The sequence below is a fragment of the Crocuta crocuta genome, unplaced genomic scaffold, assembly GCF_008692635.1.
Source record: "Crocuta crocuta isolate KB4526 unplaced genomic scaffold, BGI_CrCroc_1.0 scaffold162, whole genome shotgun sequence".
In the NCBI taxonomy this organism is placed as follows: domain Eukaryota; kingdom Metazoa; phylum Chordata; class Mammalia; order Carnivora; family Hyaenidae; genus Crocuta; species Crocuta crocuta.
This window is the reverse complement of record NW_027529433.1, coordinates 6174736-6202371: the sequence shown is the minus strand read 5'-3', so window position 1 is coordinate 6202371 and position 27636 is coordinate 6174736. Positions and strand designations below refer to the sequence as shown.

General features: G+C 39.7%; 1 protein-coding gene across 1 annotated transcript in view; it reads left to right on the top strand.

The window, feature by feature from the left end:
• The window catches only part of IQGAP2 (IQ motif containing GTPase activating protein 2), a 294214-nt gene that overhangs the window by 146392 nt on the left and 120186 nt on the right, over positions 1-27636 (top strand). Inside the window, exons 4-7 of the mRNA XM_077759841.1 lie at positions 8372-8449; positions 11800-11876; positions 26529-26596; positions 27018-27131. Of these exons, the coding sequence (XP_077615967.1) occupies positions 8372-8449; positions 11800-11876; positions 26529-26596; positions 27018-27131 (337 nt within the window). The remainder of the gene's footprint in view (positions 1-8371; positions 8450-11799; positions 11877-26528; positions 26597-27017; positions 27132-27636) is intronic.

The following is a 27636-nucleotide window of genomic DNA, read 5'->3' as shown; positions in this document are numbered from 1 at the left end:
CAGAAATCCGAATATAACTTAGGTGGGTGTGTGTGGTTTATTTTATGGTCATTTATTGTATTTTATTTTCAGAAAAGAACTTTAACCACCACCCTTAATTTACATCCTTCCAACTACAACTCCGCCTCTGTGGGAATAGGGAATATGGGAATTAAAGAGGGACTGGGGAGATCCCTCTTCAGTCTTACAGGAGAAGGTGTTCATCTGCCTATCCCAGGCGAATCCATGTGCTTGGGTTCTCTGCTTACGCACTCAGTGGGTTTAACAGTTCCCACTTGAATTTGTTGGAAGAGGTGGAGCATTATAATCAGATGTGCATCCAAATGCTTTTTCCTGAGAGTGAGCTGCTGGACTTCACAGAACCTCAGATTTTGACTCTGTAAATCGAAGACCATAATACTCTATACTGATATCACCTAAGGAAAATATAAGTGAGCTCCTGTAAATTGTCTAAGAAGGGATTTAGAAAAAAGTACTGATTTAATTTTTTTCTTTACTCCACATAGAACTTTTGACTCTCCAAAAACTTAACTACTAATAGCCTCCTGTTGACTAGAAACCTTACCAATAACATAAGCCAATTAACACATATTTTGTATATCATATGTATTAAATACTATACTCTTAAAAGTAAGCTAGAGAAAAGAAAATGATATCAAGAAAATCATAAGGAAGAGACAATGTATTTATAGTACTGTACATTTCCTGACAAAAAAAAATCTGCTTGTAAGTAGGACCCATGCAGTTCAAACCTGTGTTGTTCAAGGGCCAACTGTATTTAGATCTTTATATCATTTTCTTTTATCTGCAGATTTTCAAGTATCTTTAAAAGTTACTAAAAATTGCAGGGACAACACTTAGTTGAAAATGGAATGCTTTCCCATTAACTGAATGATTGACACTATCCTTCAGTTGTTATTGAAACAAAATTTATTTTTTAAATGTGTATATTTAGGAGAAAAAATAGTTACAAACAGAGACGGAGGCAAACCATAAGAGACTCTTAAATACAGAGAACAAACTGAGGATTAGTGGGGATAGAGATCATGGGGGGTGATGGGAATTAAGGAGGGCACTTGTTGGGATGAGCACTGGGTGTTGTATGTAAGCAATGAATCCTGGGAATCCACTCCTGAAGTCAAGAGTACACTGTACACATTGTATGTTAGCTAACCTGGCAGTGAATGATTGATAGATAGATAGATAGATAGATAGATAGATAGATAGATAGATAGATAGATAAAATCAGTGTATTTAATTCAGAGCAAATGTTTGAGTTACCATTTAGGCTAACCGTAGAGAAGAGGAATTGAAAAATCTCCTGAGTCTCTTTTCATGTTCTAGTTTAAAAGATAACTGAACAAAAGTTTCTGCCTTGGATAATGTTAGGAATAAAAATGTTTGTGTTTGTTAAAGTAGTTTTGACTTTATCAAGTCATGTGTTTCACCCCAGCCTTTAGCTTAGTATGTTAGCCTTTCATAAGACTTTACTGAATCATTGATTCAGTCAGGCAAAGGTAACTGTTTCTTAATTTTGAAAAATACTTTTTTTAGTTACGAAAAGAACGGAAAAAAAACTATTGGTATCTGCCCACAACAGAATAAATTAACATTTGTCCACATTTTGCAGCACGATTCTTCTTTTTCTTCATTGCTTCTAGAATGATTATCACCAAGCCCTAGGCCTATTTCTACTAACAGTTACATAGATTTGATGACAGAGTTAAAGGGTAGTTGGTTGGGCGGGGCTCTAGTGTGTCCTGAAAGGAGATTGTGGGTATTTTGTTGACATTGTGGGTGGTGAGAATCAGTGGGGCCTCAGAGCAGAAGGTGGGCTAATTCTTTCTCCTCTTGACACACCTCATACACCTTTGAATATAACTTAGTCCACAGTTCAACTGTGGAGCCTCTCATGGCAACTCACTCAGGTGCCAGTCCCTCCTGGCATCAGAGAGCCTACTGTTTGAATGAATAGCACCTTTTTGTTGGCATGGGCACAGGGGAAGTACTTCCAGGCTCTTGTTACAAAATGAAATACCTGTGCAGTGCAGGCAGGTGATGACATTCCTGAACAAAGCATTAAGAGGGATGGAAGTATTGTGTTTGCCACTCACTCCTGCCCATCAGACCCTGAAAGACAGATGCACATAAGAAGCGATGATACTACAGGAGGGGCAGAGAAAAGGGAAGTAGCATAGGGGGAGGGGGCTGGTACCAGCTGTGAGGTGGGGGGAAAGTACAGGACCAGTGGAGAGTACCCCTCTGTTGATTCACTGGANGACAGCTCAGAGCCTGGAGCCTGTTTCAGATTTTTTGTCTCCCTCTCTCTCTGCTCCTCCCCTGCTCACACTGTCTCTCTTTCTCAAAAATAAATGAAGATTAAAAAAATTAAAAATAAATAAATGTTTTTAAGAGAGAGACAGAGCGCACAACAGGGGGAAGGAGCAAGGAGAGAGGGAGACAAAGGATCCGAAGCAGGTCCTGAGCTATCAGCACAGAGTCTGATGCAGAGCTCGAATCTGCGAACCGTGAGGACATGACCTGAGCCCACATCAGACGCTTAACCGACTGAGTCACCCAGGTGCCCCCCTTTTGTTTTCCCTTTTATTAAATCTCTGAGAATGCCTCATGTCTTTGAAAAGAAACTTTTAGTGATTTTGCCACATGATCATAACATGTTAGGGCCATTTCATTTGTTGTACAGAATTGAAAGGAGTCGGATGTTAGTGGACAGGCGACTTCCTATTCTTGGGTTCTGTAGGACTAAAGCCCTTCCTGTGATCCTCGGCAAGGAGCACCCCATCATGGGACTGCAGCACAGACACTGAGACTCAAGGGAACCCACGTTGACATAGGCCCACCCCCTTGACAAGCCGTCCGGAAACCATGAGTTCAGTGAGCATAAGCTCTCACTGTAGGGTCTGCTTAGACTGCAGCCCTAAAATATGACCTACCTGTTAGGCAGTGTGTCTCTGAGGCACAGGCTCTGTCCGCAAACTCTGAAGCCCTCAGTTTGGGCAGTGGTGGCTCTGAGTTAAGCCGATCAGAGCTCTCAGTGCCATCCCTTCCTCTTTGTTTGCCAGCTTATGTATAACCCTGGTCCCTCATCAAGGTTACAAAGATGACCTAGGTAGTAGAATTAAACCTTCTAGTGATTAGTGTCCTTTCCCTGGCCACCTCCACCTCTGACTCCGGGTCACAGTTATGTGACCATGTCACGTGTGCTGTGGTGCCTGACACTGTCCCTCTTGGAGGCAGCATGGTGTACCATAATGACTGCCTTTATCATGAAGGTGGGAACCACGTGTGTTGTCTGTGCAGTGTCCTCAGTGAACGGAGTAGAATGTAGCCCATAGGTACTGGGGAAAGAGCTGTTGAGTAAAAAAAAATGAATGACAGTAGTTTCAAATAAGCCAAAAGACTCCATTTCCTTTTTTTATGAATATAATTTATTGTCAAATTGGCTTACATACAGTGTGTATAAATGTACTCTTAGTTTTTGGGATAGATTCGCATGATTCACCACTTACATACAACATCCAGTACTCATCCCAACAGTGCCCTCTTCAATGCCCATCACCCATTTTCCCCTCTTTCCCCACCCCATCCACCCTCAGTTTGTTCTCTGTATTTAAGAGTCTCTTAGGGTTTGCCTCCCTCCTCCTCTCTTTGCAACTATTTTCCCCCCTTCCCTTCCTCCATGGCCTTCTGTTAAGTTTCTCAAGATCCACATATGAGTGAAAACATATGATATCAGTCCTTCTCTGACTGAATTATTTAACTCAGCATAATACCTTCCAGTTCTATCCACAATGCTGCAAATGGCATGATTTCATCAAAAGACTCCATTTCTTCTATGCTTTGATACTGGAGGTGCTTGGAGTCTAATAATTTTCCTTCAAGCGGGATGCTCAGACCTCTTACAGGGTCACTTAATGCATGTGTGTAAAAATGTGGACTCGTAGGCCTACCCCAGGCTACGGAGTCAGGCAGAGTCTCTTAGACAGGGACACAGGAAGCTACACGCTTAATAATTATCCCAGGTGATGCTTTAGTATTTCTTAGGTTTGAGAACCACTGCTCCAATGGTAGATAAACAATATAATACATTTTAATGAAGTTATAGAGAAAGAAGGTAAGGCACTATGATAAAAATACAGGGTAGAACTCATTTATCCATACAGTGCTTATCAACACCAGTGTGTACTAGGCACTGTTCTGGGCACACGAGGCAGTGTGGTGAGCAAGGCGGACATAATTTCTTGGCACTTAAGGTTGGGAAGACACGTTATAAGTAAATACACAGTCATGAGTTGTGATGAGTATATGAAGGAAGGAATTAAAGACACTGTTATTGACAGATATCAGCAGACAGAAGATAAGCTTCTCTGAGGAGATGTTTATTCTGAGGCAGGAAAAATGAGAGGAAAATCATCCATGTGCAGCTTTAAGGGTGGGGAGTGGCAAGGACAGTCCAGAGATAAGGAGCCTGTTTTTGAGAGACTTGAAGAAGAAAAGAACTTGGACAGATGGAGTGGCTGGAAGGCTGAGGTGAGGGACGGTGGTGAAAAATGACACCAGGATGGATGCAGAGACAGCCAGGCTGGAAGATCCGTGATTTCATCCTAAGTCACTACAGAGGAAGCCATTGAAATGTTAAACACAGGAATCATGGCTTTAAAAAGATGAGTCTGGGGGCCCTTCAGTGGCTCAGTCGGTTAAGCGCCCCACTTCAGCTCAGGTCATGATCTCACGGTTTGTGGGTTTGAGCCCCCCATCACATCAGGCTCTCTGCTGACTGCTCAGAACCTGGAGCCTGCTTTGGATTCTGTGTCTCCCTCTCTCTCTGCCCCTCCCCCTGCTCGTTCTCTGTCTCTTCCTCTCCCTCCCTCCTGTCAACCTCCCTCTCAAAAATAAACATTATACACACACACACACTCTGCCATATTTGGAAAGATACTATTTTCTGTCCTTGAACCTCATCAAGCTCAAGGAATGCCCATCTTCCTCCCTCCTCTCCTTTTTCTTGTCCATCTGAGGCACATCGGGAACACCCACTCATCTTTCAAGTGCCCAACATGGAAGGAAGCCTGGGCCTCTTCACTTCACTACCCTCTTTAGAACTTGTGCTCTCTCCTTGGTAGACTTACAATAGGTATTGACTAGAGGTGAGCCTTAGGAAATGCACGTGGTGAGTAGTGTGAGCTGTAGAGTCAGAGTACTTCAGAGGCTGGCCTCATCACTAACTCTGCCTCTCTGAGCCTCGGTTTCCTCACTTTTAAAGTGATAGTAATAATAATAGTATGAGCCTTTGTTATAGATACTGTAAGGAAAAAAGTGTGATCAGTCACGCAAAGTACTTGGCACAGTGCCTGATGGAGATTCCCTCGTCCATAAAATAAACAAATCAAAATAATTATTGGCTTTTAAGCAATCTCATTGTTCTGAAGTGCTTTGATTCTCTTGTGTAAAAAGTTACCAAACAAAACAGACTTAAATAATTCCTCATTTATTCAGTTTAAGCTAGAATAACCTTATTTGCTGGTGAAATAGCTCAGCAGTAGAAAATCAGCATTTATTTTCTAATCCAATACCTGGAAGAAGTGAGGTAGATGGACAATAACAACCCTTGCCTAAATAGGACAATAGATGTGCCACCTCGTCTGATATGGATATGTAGAACTGGTGGAAAGAAAATAGACAAGATGAAAATGCTTGTAATGGACTAAGATTTTGTTGAGCCTTGGGGTGCCTGGGGTTAAGCGTCCGACTTTGTCTCAGATCATGATCTCACGGTATGTGGGTTTGAGCCCCGTGTCGGGCTCTGTGCTGACTGCTCAAAGGCTGGAGCCTGCTTCGGATTCTGTGTTGCTCTCTTCTCTCTGTCCCTCCTCCCCCAAACCAACTTTCAAACAACGGCAAACAAAATTAGGTTTATTTAACTCATGGTGAGGAAAAAATACATACCCATGGAACTATGAGGAGAAAATAGAGGCTTCATGTAGATTTGGGTTTGTACAGTGATTCTAATATAGATTTAGGGAAGCAAGGACCAATTATCTTTGAGGTGTCATCAGGAAGCAGGATCAGTTTGGTATTTTGGTAATTTTTATGTAGGAAGTGAAAGGATGGAATGAGGACCACATCACCATCCATCAAAACAGTCATTCCATCTTAGTTGAAATAGTGGGACATTGAGTTATTTTGTGGTGCCTAGGGCCCTCTTTTCTCTTTTTTTGTTGTTAGAGGGTGAAAGCGAGTGGGAGGGAAGGGGGAGAGGAGAGAGAGAGAGAAAGAGAGGGAATCTCCAACATTCTCCATGTTCCACACAGAGCCCAACCAGGGCTCGATCCCACACAACCCTGGGATCATGATCTGAACCAAAATCAAGAGTCAGATGCCCAGTGAACTAAGCCACCCAGACGCCTCTCTCTTCTCTGTCTTGATGTGATGGTGGATTGTTTCCATCATCTCCCTCTATGGTCACAGAGTGGCTGTGTCTGACAGTTGTTTGCATTCTTCACAAGTTGTGCTGAGTCGCCCTCAGACTCCACCCCCTGGCCCATCACCTATAGGCTCCCTCTCTCCCTCCTCCACCTCCTCCCTCTTTCCCCCTCACTCTTTGTCCCTCTCCCTTTGCCTCTCCTCCCTCTAATGATGTCATAGTAAGTACTGATTTTTTCCATCCAAAGAATAATCCCACCATCATTAGGTCCTATGCTCTATCCCTCGGGAATGTTAGCAAAAGGAAGGTTTTCAGATGCAGAGAGATCTCATCTTGAATCTCACTTCAGCCACTTAACACCTATTTGACGTTAGGCACATTAGTTCATCTTTTTGGCCCAGATTTCCTCGTCTCTAAAAAAATGGGAAATGATAATTGCCTTGCAGAGTGTTTTGGAAATTAGAGATAATTATTTTTTATCTTTTTTATTCTCAAGTTAGTTAATGTACAGCATAGTCTGAGCTTTAGGAGTAGAACACAGTGATTCATTGAAAATTGGAGATAATTTCCATGAAGTGCTTGACACACAGAGTCCAATCTCGGGAAATATGGCCACTATTAAAAAGACATTAAAAAAATAAAAATAAAAATAAAAAGGCATAGACATTTATCAAACGTTAACTTGACTTATGCTTCAAAAAGTCTAACAGCAACAAAAATACTTCCTGTGACAAATGATTTGATTGTAGAAAGTCACAGAAGATGGGAAGAGCCAGGCTTTCTGAATGTGATGATCTACTATTGAATATTATATGATGAAATTTGCTGTAATTACTGTTTTTACACTTATTAACATGAAAAATAAAATACATAACATTATGCTACTCATTTAACTAATTAAAATCACAAGGTAGTGTTAAAGCTCCCAACATTTCATTACCTAATAAAACTTCATTAAAGACAGGCAAGGATACCATAGTAAAAACTGGGCAGAAAAAAAAAACGATGAGTGATGAAGATTGTAAAGAAAAATGGAAGACCTAGAAAGCCTATCCTCATTGTATGGGTAGAAAAAGTTCTTGTAAAGCATTTCCATTGAAAGTTTACTTCTTACACGAGGCAAAAGGTTCAGATTAAATTATAGGAGGAATATAGGTGCCTGGGTGGCTCAGTCATTTAAGTGTCCAAGTCTTGATTTCAGCTCAGGTCATGATCTCACATTTTGTGAGATCAAGCCTGCATCAGGCTCTGCACTGACAGCACAGAGCCTGCTTGGGATTCTTTCTCTTCCTTTCTCTCTCTACCCCTCCCCTGCTCATGCTCTCTGTCTCTTTCTCAAATAAATAAATAAACCTTTTTAAACAGTTATAGGAGGAAGAGATACCACAATTATCTCTGAATTGTGGGATGGTTTTTGTTCTCATCTTTGTATTTTTCTGTGTTTTCCCGGTTTTCCTCAGAAATCATATTCATGATCAAAAAGAAATGTTTTGCCAGAACTAGAAACCAGAAAAAAAGACATTTGGTCTTCTAAAAATCCTGTTTTTCTTGAAGTTGCTGGATTTCTCGGCCATGGTTGCCAAAATCTTGACACCGTGTGTGTGTGTGTGTGTGTGTGTGCGTGCATGCTTGTGCACACGTGTCTCATAAAACATCCTTAGGCATGTGCTAGACATTAAATGGTCTTTGAGATTCTGGTTCGGAGTTACCTCAAATATGTGATTCGTGGAAATTGGAATGGCCTATTATAAACAGTGTGGCTGAGATAGCCTAGTCTTCTTTATTGTGTCTCCAGTTACTTTATGATTTAATAACTCTATTTCAGGAGAAATACCATTGGAAAACATCCTACTAATGAAAAAAAGTTGTTACAAATGACTTACTTTTCATGTGGTTCCTTCTTCTCTCTCCCCATCCTCACATTAGAAATCCGGCCTCCATTTTCGACACACAGATAATACAGTCCAGTGGTTAAGAGCAATGGAGTCCATTGGTCTACCGAAGGTAAGCCTGAACCGGGAAGCCAAAAGGGGTCGTTGCAAACTCCTCATTATGAAAAAGGATTTGGTGTACTGGGCTATGCTCATGGAGCAGACGGCCCTATTCCCTCAGGCATGACAAATGTGAGGACTAAACAGAAATATGGAAAGGCCTTTACGAAGTAATATATGACAAGAACTCGGAATGAAGTGTATATACAGATGGAGAGCAACTAGGTGAAACTGTGTATAAATTAAACAAGGTCCAAACAAGCTTTACTGGTAGATAGTTGATTTAAAATAGCCACATCCCTTTTTTGTGTTGCTATATGGGCTTTATATTCTGTATTGCTCTAGATTGTATCTCTCTAAATTATCATGATAAAAGTATTTTTATAAAGCATTGTTATAAATTATATTATGAATATGATATAGTGATCATATATGATCATAAATCATAAAGGGATATTATCACTTTAAGCGTTAAAAGCTAATGGATTAGAGCTCTGACTCTTGAAATAGCTGTCCCAAATAAAACCCGGCAAATATTCAGAGCTTCTTAAATTGAAAGAGCAGGTGCCCTTAAGTCTGAGAGACAAATAGACAAGTAGAGGAAATGAGGAAATAATTACATTTGTTAGAAATTGTCAAGTTATTTCTTGAACTTGTTATTTTGAAATAATTATAGAACCACAGGAAATTGCAAAAATAGCACATCTGTGTGCGTCCTTCATTCAGCTTCCCCCAGTGGTGACATCTAGTAACAATAGTAAAATAATAAATTGACATTGGTTAACTAGGCTACAGATCTTACTTAATTTTTACCATTTTCAGATGCATTCAGGTGTGAGTGTTTTTCTATGCGGTTTTGTCCCATGAATGTATTTGTGTGACCACCACAATTAACATACAGATACCACGGGAGAGGAGCACTTTCCATTGCATCCTTTCCCTAGCTCTGCCCCCGGCAGCCACTCATCTGTTCTCCATCTCTATTGTTTGGTCATTTTGAGCATGTTAAAAAATGAAATCGTAAGTAGGTAATCTTTTGAGATTGACTTTTTCAGTAAGCATACTGCCCTCGAGATCTGTCACGTTTTTGCATGTACTTCTTTCTGTTGATGATTCTGTACAGCTGTTTTAAAGAAACGCTGTAGGAGTGGTCCTGCTTGAAGGCAAGGAGACAGGCTACTGATGTAAGACCTGTGTTGTTTTTGTTATTAATAGTCCCAGTTTGAATTCAAAACACCCAGCACAACAAAAATCAGAGATTTCTTAATGTAAATTACAAGTGTCTATTTTCAGTATATCTGTGCTCATACCTGTTTTAGCTCAGCATATTTTATCTCAGAATAGTCAATATTGATTTATTCTTCCATTTTTAATCCAGTTACTTTGCTTCTCCTAAAATGTCCAGGTTGTAAAATGCTGTTCCCTCTGGGAACCAGTTATAATTCAGAATTCATATTTCTAGATTGTCATTTAGCAAGTACTAACTGGGTAGTAAACAGATTAATAAAGAAATTCAAATCGGATTTTTCATATGAGGCAACATAGGATAATTTTGTTGTTTCATAGATTTGATTCAAACCTTTTCAAATTGTGTGTGTTAGGCCAGATTTTTCTTAATTTTAAGTCAAATGAGTGATCCATGTAGCAGATTCTATTTTAGCACTGATTTTTATGAAGTGATTGCAGGGATGAGAGTCTAATAGTGTACCGCATTGGCTGATATATCTGACTCCTGTTAATGCTTTCACTTATCAATATTAAGTGCCTACTCTCTGCTCAGCCCTGTGCTGTGTGCTGGGGATACAGTGATGAATAAAATGTTCTGGTGAGCTAAATAAATTGATCCCATCTTATTGTCAAAAGAAGACCAATTCATAAAGATTTCTAAAAGAACTGAAACTATTTATATACATATGTATTTCTCTACAGAGAGATAGAAAGAAATAAAAAAGGTAGTGTAAAGGAAAGGAAGTAGGGAGTTATAATGATCTTCTGTTTCTGTAGTAGAACTTTGAACTTGGTCATGTTATTCCAAATTGGGAATCCTCTTCTGGCTGACACTTGAAAAGCAAATGTGTTAAAGGAAAGTTGAAAAGACCTTTGAACTTTGCTAGGCTACAGACATTGCTTGAAGCCCTGAGTGGCTATACATTTGTGGCTAAGGAAACTTTGTTTCTTTGATTTCTCAGCATTTTTTCAATGTCTCATAGAAAATTGCACTTGAGTGTCAAGTACTACCATATGATACATGATTTAATTTTAGTTTTTATGTCAACTTTTCTAAAATATTTATTGAAAGCCAGCAATGCTAGTATGCTTATCTTAATCTTAGAAGCTTCAAGCCTAATTATTCATTTTTTGGTGCTTAGGAACAGAGAAGTTTCATGCCCTATTGTGAAATCTGTTTCTTATCAAGCTTTTCATTTCAAGCTTAAAAGTAGTGTAAATGTGTATTAAAAGCCTCAGTGTTCAAACTTACCGATTAAGTACTTCCATATTTAGGTGTTTATCCAAAGGAAGTAATCAGGTTTTCAGCAAATGCAAGGATGTTCATTGCAGTGACTTTTAATAAGGAACAATCAGGGGCCAGAAAAAAGTTCAACCATGGAAAATTGGCTAAATTATTGTTCAGAAGGATGAAAGGATCATAAACACCCATTAAAACGAATGTTCTTATAAAATGGATGGAAAATAGGCTCTACTAGGTGTGTCAACTAGGCTAATAGTATTACAGTTTTGTTGTCACATACATATGTAAACTTAAAAAATCGGACGCACATACTAAAGACGCATACTGAAATGCTATACCAAAATACTAATAGTAGCAATCTGGAAAGTGGGATTATAGGTAATGTGTCTTTCATACTTTATAATACTCTATCTATCCGGCAAAATGTATCCCTTCAAGCAGGAAAAATATCAGGGCGTATGGCGCGTGCGTGTTCATGTTTACACAACTGGGCAACTAGGTTTTTAGTGTTATTATAAAATGCTCTAAGATGGACACCTTCTTAGGCTAAGGTACCTCCGGTCTTTCAGCAGAATGACCCTGCTACAGAAAGCAGAGCCTGAATGGTCCCATTCCTCGTGAGATGAAGCTGCCCACCTAGCCCTTTGGACACAACCTTCTTGCAGTAGCCCCCTGGGACCCCTCACTCTCCTGAGACCCCTAGGGGGGCGTGCTGTCAGACCGGGGACCAGATGGAGCACTGGGTCTTCCTGTAGAGTGAGGGAAGCAACAATTGAAAGGCTCCTCTACATTTAAGTAAATACAGTACAGCAAGAGCAGTCAAAGTAGCATCATTTGAGAGACTTAAAATAACTGAAAAGCAAAACATAATGAACACATTGTTTATTTTCCAGATATTTTATCCAGAAACAACAGATGTTTATGACCGGAAAAACATACCAAGAATGATCTATTGCATTCATGCATTGAGGTGAGGAAAAAATGCAACTAAAAGTCTAGAGAGTAGATTTAAATGGAACTGGGGTTTCTATTTTAGAAGAGGGATCTTAAGTTACTTAAATAATCTGAAGAATTTTTTATTGGATTGAGTTGTTGTGAATTTGGCACAAAAAATTTTATTTTTTTTTCTAAGTTTATTTATTTTGAGAAAGAGACAATGCCAGTGGGGAAGGGTCAGAGATAGAGGAGACAGAATCCCAAGGACGCTCTCCAGTGCCGGCACAGAGCCCAGTGTGGGGCTCCAACTCACAAACTGTGAGATCATGACCTGAGCCGAAACCAAGATTTAGGCACTTAACTGACTGAGCCACATAAGCACACTGGTACAAAATATTTTAAATTGGCACAGAAACACAGTCCTTGAACTTGAAAAATACTTTTTCTGATTCTTTAAATCTAATTCAAAATAGAAAACCAGAAAATGAATTAAATACCTGTAAAGTATACTGAGAAAATTTAAGTTGAAACTACTAGGGAATCTCATAATATGTTACCATATTATTGTCTAGTTTATAGATAGAGCCAAAATACATCAAGTGATCAGCTTTAATGGTCATTGCAATTTTGATACTCTTAAATGATCATGTTCCTTCCATTGTTACCATAGACTAATAAAGTCCAGTATAAAGATAATTTCTTTTGACCATTGCTCAATAGAACTTGCACCATAAGGATAAAGAAACAGCAAAGGAGTTGATTCAAATTCATCAAATCAAGATACATTCATTATTTTAAAGCAATTGTTTAACTTATTTTTGAAATTGCTTAAATTCTGCTAGCTCACAGATCATTTTTTATCTTATTGGCCTAGAAGAAATGTTATTTTTAGATGGTGACAAAGATGATTTTAAAACCCAATTTGTGGCCGTTGTCTTGCACACACACAGGTAATGGCTGGAAGACTTCATGTCTAATTAAATTTTAAATTTCTTTTAGAACATCTGCCTTGTGTTTATATCACTAGAAGTCATTTTCCTGGCAGACTCTTCTGCATAGAGGTTTATGTTAACTTCTTCCTGGCTCTTTTCCTCTCCAAAGGAAAAGGCATCTACAATAAGTCATTGCACTGCTGGCCTACTGGAAGAGAATTCTGATTATGTCATATAACTTGACTTTTCCCCCTGATCAGTACTTATGAGATTTCTTTGGAAGATGACAGCTGCTGGAAATATAGACCAAATGTAGGTGCCTTTTCTGTGATTTCTTTTTATTCTGGTAATTGAGAATGAGGGGCGGAAGAAACAATTCTGTGCCTGCCTCCTCATATGTGGTTAGTAGATCATTATGCCAGCCGTGTTTCCAAAAGCTTTTTGTGCAGAAGTGCTTATTTTGAGGAATATTTTCAAATGTGTTGCCCAACTTTCCTTGTCAATATTTTTCAGAGCTTAGAATGATCACGTAACATATGGTCACCACTGTTTTTGTGACCTACTAAGCTAGCTTCCAATAGTTAATGTCATTATTGTATCCATGCATCATAGTGCTAATCTCCAAATCTGTGGCACCCTCTTGGGAGTACCTTGGACAAATTCAAATAGATTTCCTGAGGTGGACACCTGCGGTGTTAATGTGAAGCAGCTTATGAAGAAACGGTGTGCTAAGTTCCTTCCTACTGATGTCACTGTTATTCCACAGAAATTACATAGAACTGCACTGAGACTTACAAATGTGTTTGTGATAGTTTTAACAATGGCTTCAACAGCTTGGTCAGTAAAGAAAGGCAATTTCTTATTCTTGCCATTTGTATGCAAATGTTGGTGTGATATTTTCTAGGGTTGTGTTTCCAGTCAGGCAGTTAGTTCTCATGGAAGCCTTCATTGCTATTCCTCATTCTGGAGCCAATTCCTACTGAGGCTGTCAATCACCAGATCCGACCTTAAATAGGATCTTTAATGTTTACCCAATAAACACCATTCCCTGGGAGAATGTCCTTCACTTTTCTCTGTCCTAAACTTACTGGGTGGCTGCTGCTTGGCATACATTCAAGTTTTTGCTTTTCTTTTTCTTCTTTTTTTAGTTTTTAGATTACAGGTTTTTGAGCGCTCAACCGATTCAACCACCCAGACACCCCTATTCAATAGTTTTTTTCTATCAAAACATTTTCTCTCATTGGTTTAGGATACAGTCACTTGAATGAGGCCAATATTCTGCTCTGTTGAGCCAGATGCTTTTGGAAGCTGGGTAGCAGAGCTCTTGAATTCAAATACAATAGGTTTGCTCTCACTGGATGATTAGAAGTGATGCTGGAAATGAACAAATATATATCCAACCGTCATATCCTGGCTGGGGACATAGCAACATGGCTAGCGTACAGTGTCATCATTACTGGACAGGAAATTAGGCAGGTCAGAGGTTCTGCATATAGATCAGGAGGTGGAAAGATCTCCCAGGTCCCCAGGCACTACTGTACCACTGCCTCGGCCCGTGGGCCTGGTGTGATCCACAAAGTTGGCTCTCAGCCCTGCCGACTTGTCTTTTGTTCCTTGTCTTCTGGATTTGGGCTTTGACTTGATTAAGATCCTCCGGGGTTTCGGCTTTACTTCCTGTTTGTGTCTGCTTTCCACTTTTCCTGTCTGGTTCTCCCTTTTTTACTCGTGTTTCTGACCCGGGTCTTGCTGGCTGCTGCTTGTTGCTTCCTTTGTCTGCTTGATGTTGTCAAGCTGATGACAGTGAATGACAGCACAGCAACCCCAGAGGAAATCCTCACTTCTGTGATAGGTGACCTCATTCTTTTTCCAAAGAAATGTTTGTTATGTTTTTTCTTATTTAAAATAGAAAATGTAAATTCTCATCGTGGGAAGAATTGGAAAACTCAGAAAAAATATCAAAGGAAAATGAGCTTTAAGTACCCATTATTGGGGCATCTGGGTAAATCAGTTGGTTGAGTATCTGACTCTTGATTTCAGCTCTGGTCATGATCTCACAGTTTGTGGGTGTGAGCCCCACGTCGGGCTCTGCGCTGACAGGATCAAGCCTGCTTGGGATTCCTCTCACCCTCTCTCTCGACTCCTCCCCCCTCACTCTCTCTCTCAAATACATAAGCTTAAAAAAAAAAAATTATCACAACACCAAGTAAAAAACACTGTCTGTGACTCTTTTGTATATTTGCACTTAAAATGTGTATATGGCATATTTTCCATATGTGGCTTCACTTGGAACGTATGAAAGTGTACAATGAAAAGAAACCAATTTAAGAAGTAAGAGCATTGCTAACAAGTCACTGTTAATGATTTTTTAACTTTCTGGGCTTTTATGCATGGAGGAAAACACATTTTACATGTTGTTTATTGCTCAATTTATTGAACAACTGTTCAATGTGTAAACACTGGTTATAAAATTGAATTACTTTAAAAACGTAAGTAGAACTGACTTTTTAACACTTTGAGCATCTTGGAATGCAGATGAAAAAGCCAGATACATTATTATAGACTTACCCCCACTTAAACCTATTCTGAAAGATCTATGCTCTAAGTTTCCCTAGTGTAATTATTTATACACTAGTTTTGACTCATCCTAGGGCCATTACACATTGATCCTTAGCCTGAGTTGACATAATCTTAAGGGTACCACAAACGAAAGAACACCTTCAGACGTGCCCAGGTTACAGATGTGGTTTCTGATCTGTCCGTTGTCGGGCAGCACATGCTACCACTTGGCTTCTTCCCACAAGGTGAGTCAGACCCAGGCATCAGGATCAACTTGACTGGTGAAATCAGTCTGACCTTTTAAAAATTTCAGTATATAGTTGAAATGTTTTACATTTTCAGGTAGGTTTTTATTTTCAGTCTAGTCCCTACCGTTAGCCCATCCCTCATTATCCAGAGATGATTTACCACCTAAGTCTCATTTGGCCAGTGTTACATAAGCCATTGTCCTGTCATAGTGATGTATTGGCCAGATCTGTCAACATTATTAGAAGCTTATGTATGCTTTTGGAATATTTTCTTGAAATTAGTTGGGCATTCTAGAGGTTTCTCACCCACAAGATGAAGGATTGACTCTACCTAATGTTCTTTGGCCATTTGGCTGATTTATCATCTCAGATCATGTTTCTGGATCTTCTCTCTGCTCAGTGCTTATGTGACTGTCACTGTCAGGCAGAGCACAAACCTACAAACCATGAGATCATGACCTGAGACAAAGTAAGATGCTTAACTGACTGAACTACCCAGACACCCCTTTCTATTTTGGTGAGCCAGATTGATTGGCTTTGGTCAGTGGAGACTCTTGGGGGCGAGCCCCTTTATCCTTGTAGCCCTGCCCCTGACGTTATTGGAAATTTCCTTGCTTACAACAGGATGTTCCAGTGCTATCATGATTATTTCTGCTTTAAGACATGAAATCAACTACCCTCCAAAGAATCCTTTGCAAGTCATGTGTTCATAATGATTTTTCTCATTTGATAGATTAGCGTTCTGGATTCCGCTTTTCTTACCGTATAAAGTTTCCTGGGCCGTTAAGACCCTGACAACAACAAGCTGAAGATGGGCCTGCCTCCCCTCCGTGTCATGGTTAATGCTCTTGGTGCCGATGATGTCATGACTGCCCCAGCGGTCATGTTTTCAAATGCAGTGATGATGCCAAAGGAGCACACGTTAGTGAGAATGTCTGTGGCAGCCCCACTTCTGATGAGGCAGTTGTCCCTCGTGCCCTGACCGCTTGGTGGAGTAGGGCTGCTTCACCCCAGCACTTCAACAGCCCGGTGGCGGCCTTGCTTACCAGGTTGATTTTGTGTCTGGGCCTCAGGCATTCATGGAGAACTTTGCTTGTCTTACACTCTGTACCCTAAGGGCCCTTTACCTTTTACAAAACCAATTGATGGCTTATACCAGACCAGTTGCATGTCTGACAGAGAATATGCTCGCATTTATCAATAAGCTTCCTAGAAATTGTTCCTCAACCCAAAGGGCGGGTTCTAATTCTGTGTTGTCAGGAGGGATGTGTGAAGATGGAAGTATGTGGCATTAAGATGAGGAAGACGATTACACCTCACAGAGCTTTCAAATCACTTCTGGTTCAAAATTCTGCCCCCACCCTGAATTAGGATAATGGCTCTGCCTTTTTGTCCTACTAAACTCTAAGTCCTTTGAGGCTGTGAATCATGCCATCACCTAACACAGCATATGAATACCACTGATGCCAAATTTAAGTCTCTGGAGTTCATGTTTTTAACTTTTCAGTTGGGTTAACTGAACTGATTTCCCTATGGTAAGGCTACCTCAGGATCCTTTTTATTTTTAATTGAATATTAAAGCACTGGATTTTGATTTGCTACTGGTAATGATGTATGTGACAAAGATGGGAAAATAAGTTGGTTCTATAGAAAAAACTATCTCAAACATGGAGCCAGTGAATTAAAAATAGTAAAAGATTCTTAGTGTTAAAAATGAGGAAACTGGGGCGCCTGGGTGGCTCAGTCGGTTAAGCGTCCGACTTCAGCTCAGGTCATGATCTCACGGTTCGTGGGTTCGAGCCCTGAGTCGCGCTCTCTGCTGACAGCTAGCTCAGAGCCTGGAGCCTGCTTGAGATTCTGTGCCTCCCTCTCTCTCTGACCCTCCCTTGCTCGTGCCATCTCTCTCTCTCTCAGAAATAAATAAAACAGTAAAAAAATTTAAAAAAAGAAAATGAAGAAACTGATGTGATTAGTTATTAATATATTATTTGTTATTACATTGCTAATTATTCCTTTTTATTTTTTATTTTTATTTTATTATTTTTTAAATTTTTAAACATTCATTTTTGAGAGACAGAGACAGAACATGAGTAGGGGAGGGGCAGAGAGAGAAGGAGACACAGAATCTGAAGCAGGCTCCAGACTCCAAGCTGTCAACACAGAGCCCAATGTGGGGCTCGAACTCATGAATTGTGAGATCGTGACCTTAGCTGAAATCTGACGTTTAACTGACTGAGCCACCCAGGTGCCCCTATTTATTGTTCATTTATAAAGGACACACTTATTTAACAAGGATCATAGGCATAATAAAAACAAATAATTTTATTCCTGGCACTATTTTTTTTTTAACATTTATTCATTTTTGAGAGACAGAGACTGAGTGTGAGCAGGGGAGGGGCAGAGAGAGAGGGAGACACAGAATCTGAAGCAGGCTCCAGGCTCTGAGCTGTCAGCACAGAACCTGACACAGGGCTTGAACTCATGAAGATGACCTGATCTGAAATCGGACTCTTAACTGACTGATGCCTGATACTATTTGAAGTACTTTTTACAGGTTGCAATCTCACTTAATCCTCACAGCACACCTGTGTGGTACAGGCTGTTAATAATCCCATTTGATAACCAAGGCATTTGAGGCACAGAGAGCCTGAGGTCACACAGCTAATCTATGGCAGGGTTGGAATTCAAAGCCAGGCTGTGGGACACCAGATCCTGGGCTGTTACTGGCACAGTTGTAGCAGAAGGGAGTCACGAGTTTCCATACTCCTAAAAAAGTTCTAATAACAGCATCCAGCTTGAATGTAAACACAGGCCTCNGGCCTCCAAGCGGTTAATTTAAGGAAGTCTTAAAATGAAAAATCAAGGAACCTCAGAACTAGAAAGCCCTTGAGAAGTTATTTTAGACCAGAGGGGCTAAAAGCATGGGTTAGGTGACTTGCTCAGAGTCACACATCTGGATGGTGCCAGTCTTGTGGCCAAGGTCCGTGTTTAGGAGCCTAGTCCCATGGTCTCTTCCTGGTCAGCCTGAGGCTTTGATATACAGTCATTCATCTCACATCCTACAGGATAAAGTGAGCTGCATACAATTTGATCCAGAAAAGCTGAAATAAATTCAGTCCCTGTGGCATCTTTCAATGTGTATATTGAAAGGGAAAGCTCTGAAAAATGTTGTAGGTTTTTTTTTTACTTTATTGCTTCCTGTACTTGAACTGATTATTAATACAAATGGGAGCACATGGGCCAGTGAGACTTTCATTACCTCAAGGCAGCTCCTCTGAAACTTGCCTCTCAGCAACACAAGTGTGCTTCCCTTTGGTGTGATAAAAGACTCCCTATTTGACACCATGTGCTTTCCTATCTGGGGGAAGCAAAGCTGTGGTGACATTAATTCCTTGGTTTCCTTTGGCACTCTCTTAGCCCTTTGTGTTGACTGTTAGGCATGAAAGGTGCTTAAAACGTTGTGTTGAAGAGCTCCAAGAAATTGTTATATATATATATACATATATTGGACAGGCAGGGGGGGGTTATTATTATTTCAAGATCAAGACTCTGTATTTCCTGTATGCTTCAGGTAATGAATGGTCTCATTTGAATTTAAATGGTTGGGAAGGAGAGGACTGCTCTTGCCAGTTCATTTCAGCACAGGAATAGTGGATACGTACAGAGGAAAATGCCCTTTTTGAGTAATTCGCATGAAAGTGCCTCCCACGCAGAAATTCATTATCAACCTCCTGTACCGTGAAAAGTAGTGTTTTTTAAAGAGCTAAAAATTTAAAGTTCAACATTGGAAGCAATAATTGTTGAAAATTGAAGCCAAGTAAAAAAAGGTGCATTAGCATTTAAACATTTTTGGTGAACGTATGTCCTATATGCAAATGAGATTTCTAACTGATCCATACTAATTTGAGACCATCTCTTATTTGAAGTAACTTTAAAAGGGAAGATTCTTTGATCCGAAAGGTAATATCTCAGCACCACCTTGTGGTAACTTTTAGTTAAACCAGGATGTTTGCTTATTGTGAGATTGACACTCAGTATTACAGCGTACATCGGAGAAGTACAAAGTATCATTGAAAACAGTCACCTAATTTCTTCAGTCCTACAGGGAAAAATAGCACTTTTGTTTAGTATAATAACTATAGTTCCTATTAGCAACAAACCTGTATTTTGTAGAAGCCTAAACACCTTTATTTTAGGAAGAGCATGGTAGAGAAAATATTTTTTATGTGGTAGATATTCCAAGCATCGTGATTAAATGAGTGGATAAACAAAGTAATGTGAAAACGGTTGTGTCAAGGTCACTGATGGAGCACAACTCTCCCAGTCCCTTTCCAAAACTGACATGAAATTACTAAAATAGTAATTTAAAAAAATTACTTGCAGTAAGATAGAATGCCATCCACGGAGCAGATAGACAGGACTGGTTGACTAAGAAACAAGACAGAAGAACCCAGCACAAAAGTCACAGGATGCAGCAGAGCCGGGAGCTGCCCCGGGCCTGCCCCAAGGAAGCAGGGAAAGAGAGCCCCAAAACCAGGGCTGTTGAATGTGGACGCACAGACTCTTTTCATCCTTCCGGGCAGCAGTAAGTGCAGTTGCGGATGGCGGTGTAGCCCGCCCGTCCCCAAGATAGCAAATGACCCCAGGCAAGTGCAGGGAGCCCCGATGTAAGAAGGCAGTACATGGGGCACCTGCACCACGGTGTCTGCGGTGTCTGCCTAAGGCCGGATTCTGTCAGGGGATCCTGTGGTCAACAATGGCAGAAAGTGAGTTTCCAGCCCCTAGATGAGCCCCAGATCGGGAAACGCCAGACCTTCGAGGGAAACCAACACCCTGAAAATGGCATTAGATTCAACAACAAGAAGCAGCACCCAAGGAGCCAATGAAAATATTAAACTATGTGCTATTGATAATTTATTCAACTTATCTCCTTAACATATACTTACTGAATGCTTATGCTCACCTAGAATAAAAACAAAGATAAAATTAAGAAATGGGAAAATTGGATATAGATGAAATTAGAAAAAGTAATAAAACTTATAGTTACCTAAATTTTTGGTGTGTGACACGAAAATGAAAGAGTGGATCTAAAGTTCTAGATGATCTGCTTGTTGGGATGAGCACTGGGTGTTGAATGTAAGTGATGAATCATGGGAAGCTACCCCCGAAACCAAGAGCATACTGTATACACTGTATGTTAGCTAACTTGACAATAATTTATATTTAAAAAATAAAATAAAATTCTAGATGATCCCAGCATTGAGTATGTGGGGAAATAGAAGTGCAAATATATCAAGGATAATAGATATTCATTAGCTTAGGTTTTGATTAAGAATGTTAACTCTGAAGTATATTAAATTTTAGCAGAATATTGATACAAGTACTATGCATTAAAAAACAACACTTAACAGAGGTGCCTGGCTGGCTCACTCAGTGAATTGTGTGACTCTTGATCTTGGAGTTGTGAGTTCTCGCCCCCACGTTGGGTGTGGAGATAAAAGATAAAACCTTAAAAAAAAACACAGAACTTTAAACACTTAATTATAGATATAAAATTGGTTCTTAGAAGACATTTTATGGGTGTCTCCTACTTAAATTTTACTGTCACACTTTCAGAGTTCTCCTACTAAATTATTTTTATAGTTTCTTTGTAAATTAGCTCATGTGTATTTTTAAATTTAGATATAAAAAGAGAAGAGGAAAATGCAAATTAGGTGCTAACTGAGAGATACAGTGACTTTTTTTTTTTATAATTTCTTAATGTGCGGCTTGATTTTATTTTCCTAGAATTCTTCTGTAGCTTTACCATACCTATCTGTTTAATTCTGTTTAATTTTGTAGTATCTGTTTCTACAGAGGGACAGTTGAAGACTTTGACATTTCATTTGTTCCGCATGATGTGGTCTTTCAACAGGAATATTTGTCCCATGTAATAATGAGTTGAGAAGTGGTTCATAAAATATTACGGTTTTGAAAATGTCAGCTGACTCATTTTAATTCTAATGATTCGTTTGGTAATAAAATCTTTAGAGGCTGTGTAAATAGGTTTTTATCCCTGATAATCTCTAAAGACCTAGAATTTAGACTAAGGAATGCATCCTGTCTTTCTGGCCTTGAATTATGAATACATAATTCCTATTTTACTTTGAAGAACGTTCAGAATCTAATACGTTTTCCACCTGTGGATACGAACATCATATTGGAAGTTAGTAATAAAATTACAGTTACCATGTTTAAAATGTCATTTGCTCGGGGCGCCTGGGTGTCTTAGTCGGTTAAGCGTCCGACTTTCGCTTAGGTCATGATCTCGCGGTTCGTGGGTTCGAGCCCCGCGTCGGGCTCTGTGCTGACTGTCAGCTCAGAGCCTGGAGCCTGTTTCAGAGTCTGTGTCTCCCTCTCTCTCTGACCCTCCCCTGCTCACGCTGTCTCTCTCTCTCCTAGAAATAAATAAAAAAATACTTTAAAAAAATAAAATAAAATGTCATTTGCTCTTGGTTCTTTGGTACTGGTTTTGATGGAAGGCAGGAACCAAAGAAAGGTAAACTTCCTCCCCCAACAAATACTTAAAATTCAAACTTTCATTAATGGGCAATCCTAAAAGAAAGAGGCATGGAACAGTATGGATTTGAAAAACTGCTTACCCTCAACAACTAACGAAATGGGGACTGCAGACTTAAATAACTTTTTTGGCTATCATATTTGCCAGATTTTCATATGTAGTATTCTGTGGTGATAAGCAAAGAAAGAAAATGGCATTCTCGTGGATAGGCAGTGGAATAAGGTCATATTCATCAGCAGTTCTTAGGATCAGCTAAAATTTCATTCTCTTAATTGCTGTAAACCACGTCTGGCACTAGTTGCCCAGAATGATAGAGAAGCCAGGAAACCAGTCTGCTGGCATGACAGCATCAAGCATTTGTTCTTCAGTGGGGGACTTTGTGACACTCCACACAGTTAACCACATAGCCATTTGGAAGCTGTTGTCTTTTGTACCCTAAGTGACAGCTTCAGTGCTAAGGAGTGGGACCCCTCCTGGTGGGAATGGGAGTTTCCTTGGTATAGGACCTCAGCCCCAGGAGCCAGTATCTATTTTAACACCTTACAGTGAGCTTCCCAGTTCCCTACAAGGAGTATGCAAGTTAGGAGTCCCCAAACTCAGAAACACCTAAGTGTATTCCTTCAAGTCAAGAGGCACCTGGTGACTCAGTCTATTGAGCAGCCTACTCTTGATTCTGGCTCAGGTCCAGCGGTCCCAGGGTCATGGGATCGAGCCCCATGTTGGGCTCTGAGCATGGAGCTTGCTTCAGATTCATTCTCATTCTCTCTCTCTCTCTCTCTCTCTCTCTCCCCCCCTCCCCCTCTCCCCCCCCTTTCTGTCCCTCTCCCCACTCATGCTCTCTTTTTCTAAAATAAAAAATAAATTTAATTCCTTCAAGTCAAGATGCAATTTATCAATGGGGTGTTTTCTGCTCAGCAATTATGCTTACTAATATGGTTATCAGGTTCATAGGGGAACAGAGCTAGAAAGTTAAAAGTTAGATTCTTCTCAAGAAACGACAGATGTTGGCAAGGATGGAGAGAAAGGGGAACCCTCTTGCACTACTTGGTGGGAATGCAATCTGGTCCAACCATTCTGGAAAACAGTATGGAGGTTCCTCAAAAAATTAAAAATAGAACTACCTTATGACCCAGCAATTCCTCTACTAGGTATTTATCCAAGGGATACAAAAAATGCCAATTTAAAGGAGCACATGCCCCCCAATAGGCAAATTATGGAAAGAGTCCAAATGTCCTTCAACTGATGAATGGATAAGCAAGATGAGGTGTGTGGATATACACACACATACACACACACACACACACACTGGAATATTTTTTTTGAATTTTTTTATTTATTTCTAGGAGAGAGAGAGACAGCGTGAGCAGGGGAGGGTCAGAGAGAGAGAGGGAGTCACAGACTGAAACAGGCTCCAGGCTCTGAGCTGGCAGTCAGCACAGAGCCCGATGCGGGGCTCGAACCCATGAACCGCGAGATCATGACCTAAGCAAAAGTCGGACGCTTAACCGACTAAGCCACCCAGACGCCCCTATACAATGGAATATTACTTGGTGATCAGAAAGAATGAACTTTTGCCATATGCAGTAACATGGATGGAACTGGAAGGTATTATGCTAAGTCACATAAGTCTGTCAGAGAAAGACAAATATCGTATGATTTCACTCGTGGAAATTAAGAAACAGAACAGATGAACATAGAGGACTGGAAGGAAAAATAAGATAAAAACAGAGAGAAAGAGAGAAACCATAAGAGACTCCTAAATACAGAGAACAAACTGAGAGTTGCTGGAGGGCTTTAGGGTGGGGAGATGGGCATTAAGGAGGGCACTTGTGGGGATGAGCACTTCTGTAAAGTGATGAATCCCTAAATTCTGTTCCTGAAATCATCATTACACTATATGTTAACTAACCTGGATTTAAATTTAAAAAGAAAGAATACCATGAAAGAAAAATTCAAATTCTTTCACAGAAGGAATGGGGTTTTGTAACCTTTTACTCAAAAAGATGAGGATCCTCTCTTTTTTAGAATGCAGTTTGACAATAGGTATTGAAAGCTTTAATTATGTGTATATATCTTTCAACCTTGCAGTTTTGTTTTTAGGAATTTATTGTAACAAATAAGATAAATACACAAAGATGTATCTGTATATAGGTAGGTTTCCTGCAGCATTAATTTTTTAAAAAATTTTAAATGTTTTTATTTTATTTTTGAGAGAGTGTGAGTGGGGGAGGGGCAGAGAGAGAGGGAGTCACAGAATCTGAAGCAGGCTCTAGGCTCTTAGCTGTCAGCACAGAGCCAGACATGAGGCTCTAACCCACAAACCACAGGACCATGACCCGAGCCAAAGTTGGACTTTAACCCACTGAGCCCCCCCAGGTGCCCTTCCTGCAGTTTTATTTGTAATGGAGAATCATTAGTGACCATCTAAATATTCAGCAGTTGGATAGGTAAAATACAGTATATTCATATTACAAACACTGTGTGAGTTTATGGAATAGAAATTTCCAGAAACAGCATTAAAAGTGTTAATGTCACAATATTCAGTGTTTAACTTTGGATGGTGCTTTTCTGTGTAATTGTTTTTAACCATGAGTCACTAATTTTTAACATTAACTATGTGTTATTTTTTTTAAAAGATTGTTTTGTACAGAAATGACCAAAGAGGGCACCTGCATGACTCAGTCACTTGAGTATCCAACTTTGGCTTAGGTCATGATCTCATGGTTCGTGAGTCATGAGTTTGAGCCCCACATCAGGCTTGCTGCTGTCAGTGCACAGCACACTTTGGATCCTCTGCCTGACTCTCTGGCCCCTCCCCCGCTTGTGCATGTGCACATGCGCTCTCTCACAAAAATAATCATTAAAAAGAGAGAAAAAAAAAGAAACAGCCAAAGAATATTTAAATGCATACTCCTTAAATTGAATAATCATACGTTTTAAGAGTTAAGGCTTAATACCATTTAAAAAGGCTTGATCTTGAAATCCTTTAATGAAATTATGTGTATTTTATAATCAACTCAGGTACATCTCACATAAGCATCTGAAGTGATAATCTTGAAGTATTTCAAGCCAATGAAATCATTTTCAGTTCATTTTCTCTTCTTGCATAATTTCTCACTTCTAGTTAAAACCTCATAAATTACAAACCTATCATAATTGGTAATAAAGTAAATACAGATTTCTGTTTTTAGTTGACTCAGAGGATTAATCTTTGGGGCAGAGGAGGCTAGAATCAATATGGAATAGAAACTGTGGCTCAGTGATTAAGTGGAAAAAGCCACATAACCATATATTTTCATGTTTGGCAAAATTTAGATGCTAGCCCTCAGCAACTTGTGTCAAGTTTTGGGTAGGTTAGGGGTTTAAATCACACACACACACACACACACACACACGCACATCTTCCACTTAGTAGTGTGCCCGTATTGTGGTTTATCATTAACATCTCCCCAGCTGCTGATAGTCTTGCTATGGTATTTGTTTGAGAAAATGTAAAACAAATATATCCTTAAATGTTACTTAAAAGAATATTGAAAAGGAAATTAAATTTTGAGCTGTACTTGGAACAAAATTAGAATCCTACAAGGAATGCCCAAGGAAATGTTTATTGGGTTTATTACCTGTTATTTTGTATTAGTCGTGTTTCTTATTTTCCCTACAAATGAATGGTAGAAAGTTAGTTGATCCTACAGAAATGCCATGGGGCTTTGGGACATAGACTACAGTTATAGTCCCCATCTACCAGGGACTGTGTTACCTCAGTTCCCCATCTATAAAATAAATGAATTAGATGACATTATCTCTTAGGTGTTTCTCAACCGAAGAAGCCCTTAAGATGGAAGTAATTTTTGGGGCGCTTTGGTGGCTCATTTAAGCATCCAACCGGCTCAGGTTACGATCTCCTGGCTCAGGTTGTGATCTCCCGGTTCATGAGTTTGAGCCCTACATCAGGCTCTGTGCTGACAGCTGGAATCCTGGAGCCTGCTTCAGATTCTGTGTCTCCCTCTTTCTCTGACCCTCCCCCACTTGTGCTGTTTCTCTTTCTCTATCAAAAATAAATAAACACTAAAATTTTTAAAAGATTAAAGTAATTCTTGGGGTGCTTGGGTGGCTTAGTTGGTTAAGCGGCTGACTTTCGCTTAGGTCATGATCTCGCGGTGCTGGGTTCGAGCCCCGCGTCGGGCTCTGTGCTGGCTGCCAGCTCAGAGCCTGGAGCCTGCTTCAGTCTGTGACTCTCTCTCTCTCTGACCCTCCCCTGCTCACGCTGTCTCTCTCTCTCTCTCTCCTAGAAATAAATAAAACATTTAAAATAAAATAAAAGATTAAAGTAATTCTTAACTCTAAGATTTATGATGATGAAGTTTATCATAATTTTATGTTCTGTTTTCCAGTTTATACCTGTTCAAACTAGGGATAGCACCCCAGATCCAGGATTTGTTGGGCAAAGTTGACTTCACAGGTACTCCTTTTTATCTTGACGATGTTTACATGGTTCTTTAACTAAGAAAATGTATTGATACTTTTTTTTTCCTTTCAACGTCATCGAATGCCTTCTTCCCTCTATATTGATCAGAGGAGAAAATGTTATTATCTTGTTTGTTTGTCTTTGACCAGTTCTCCTTTCCCCACATTTGTGAAACGAGTAACATTGACTCCTTCCTAAGGTTCTTGTTCAGAAATGTCCCACCTTCTTGATAAAAACATTTTTCCCTTTCTTTTTTTTTTTTTTTTTAAAGGGCATGGCATTTTTAATTTTCTTTAATTAGAAAAATAAGTCTTGGATTTTGGGGAGAGAGACCTTGGGGATGAAGACATTTCTTGATATGAAAATACTCACTCCTGCCTCCATCTTGATATTGTTTATTGTCATTCTTTTTCAGAGGAGGAAATTAGTAATATGAGAAAGGAACTTGAGAAATACGGAATACAAATGCCATCTTTCAGCAAAATAGGTGGTATTCTGGCTAATGAGCTGTCAGTGGATGAAGCTGCTTGTGAGTCTCTTGAAATCTGAACTTGCTGTTGATGTGGGATTTACCTATACTGTATTTGTTGATTTTGGTTATAAGAAATAGAATATTTAGAAAATATTTTCAGCCCCCTTTTAAGTTTTTATTATATGTATTGTAGATGGTTATGTTGAGCATATGAGAATATAACCGTGTGATTGATTCAGTCTTTAAATGTCTGCTTTATGCAATATGAATTAAAACGCCAGAAATATCTTTCATTCTTCAAAATATTTCTTTGCTTTCTGTGTCCTCAGAATTTAGTGGTAGAGTACATTGCTCCATTGTCTTTTAGTGTTGCCAGTTAAATTACAGATATCATTTGGAAACAACCTGGTACTTTAAAAGTGTCCCCCTGACCCTTGAAACCCCTAGTGGTTGACCTAGTGTTTGCTTCATTTCAGCCATTCAGTGCAGGTTGAGTACATTAATAAAGATTACGTGGCAGATGCTGAGACAGGACCCAAGATAGATGGGCAAGTGGAGAGGT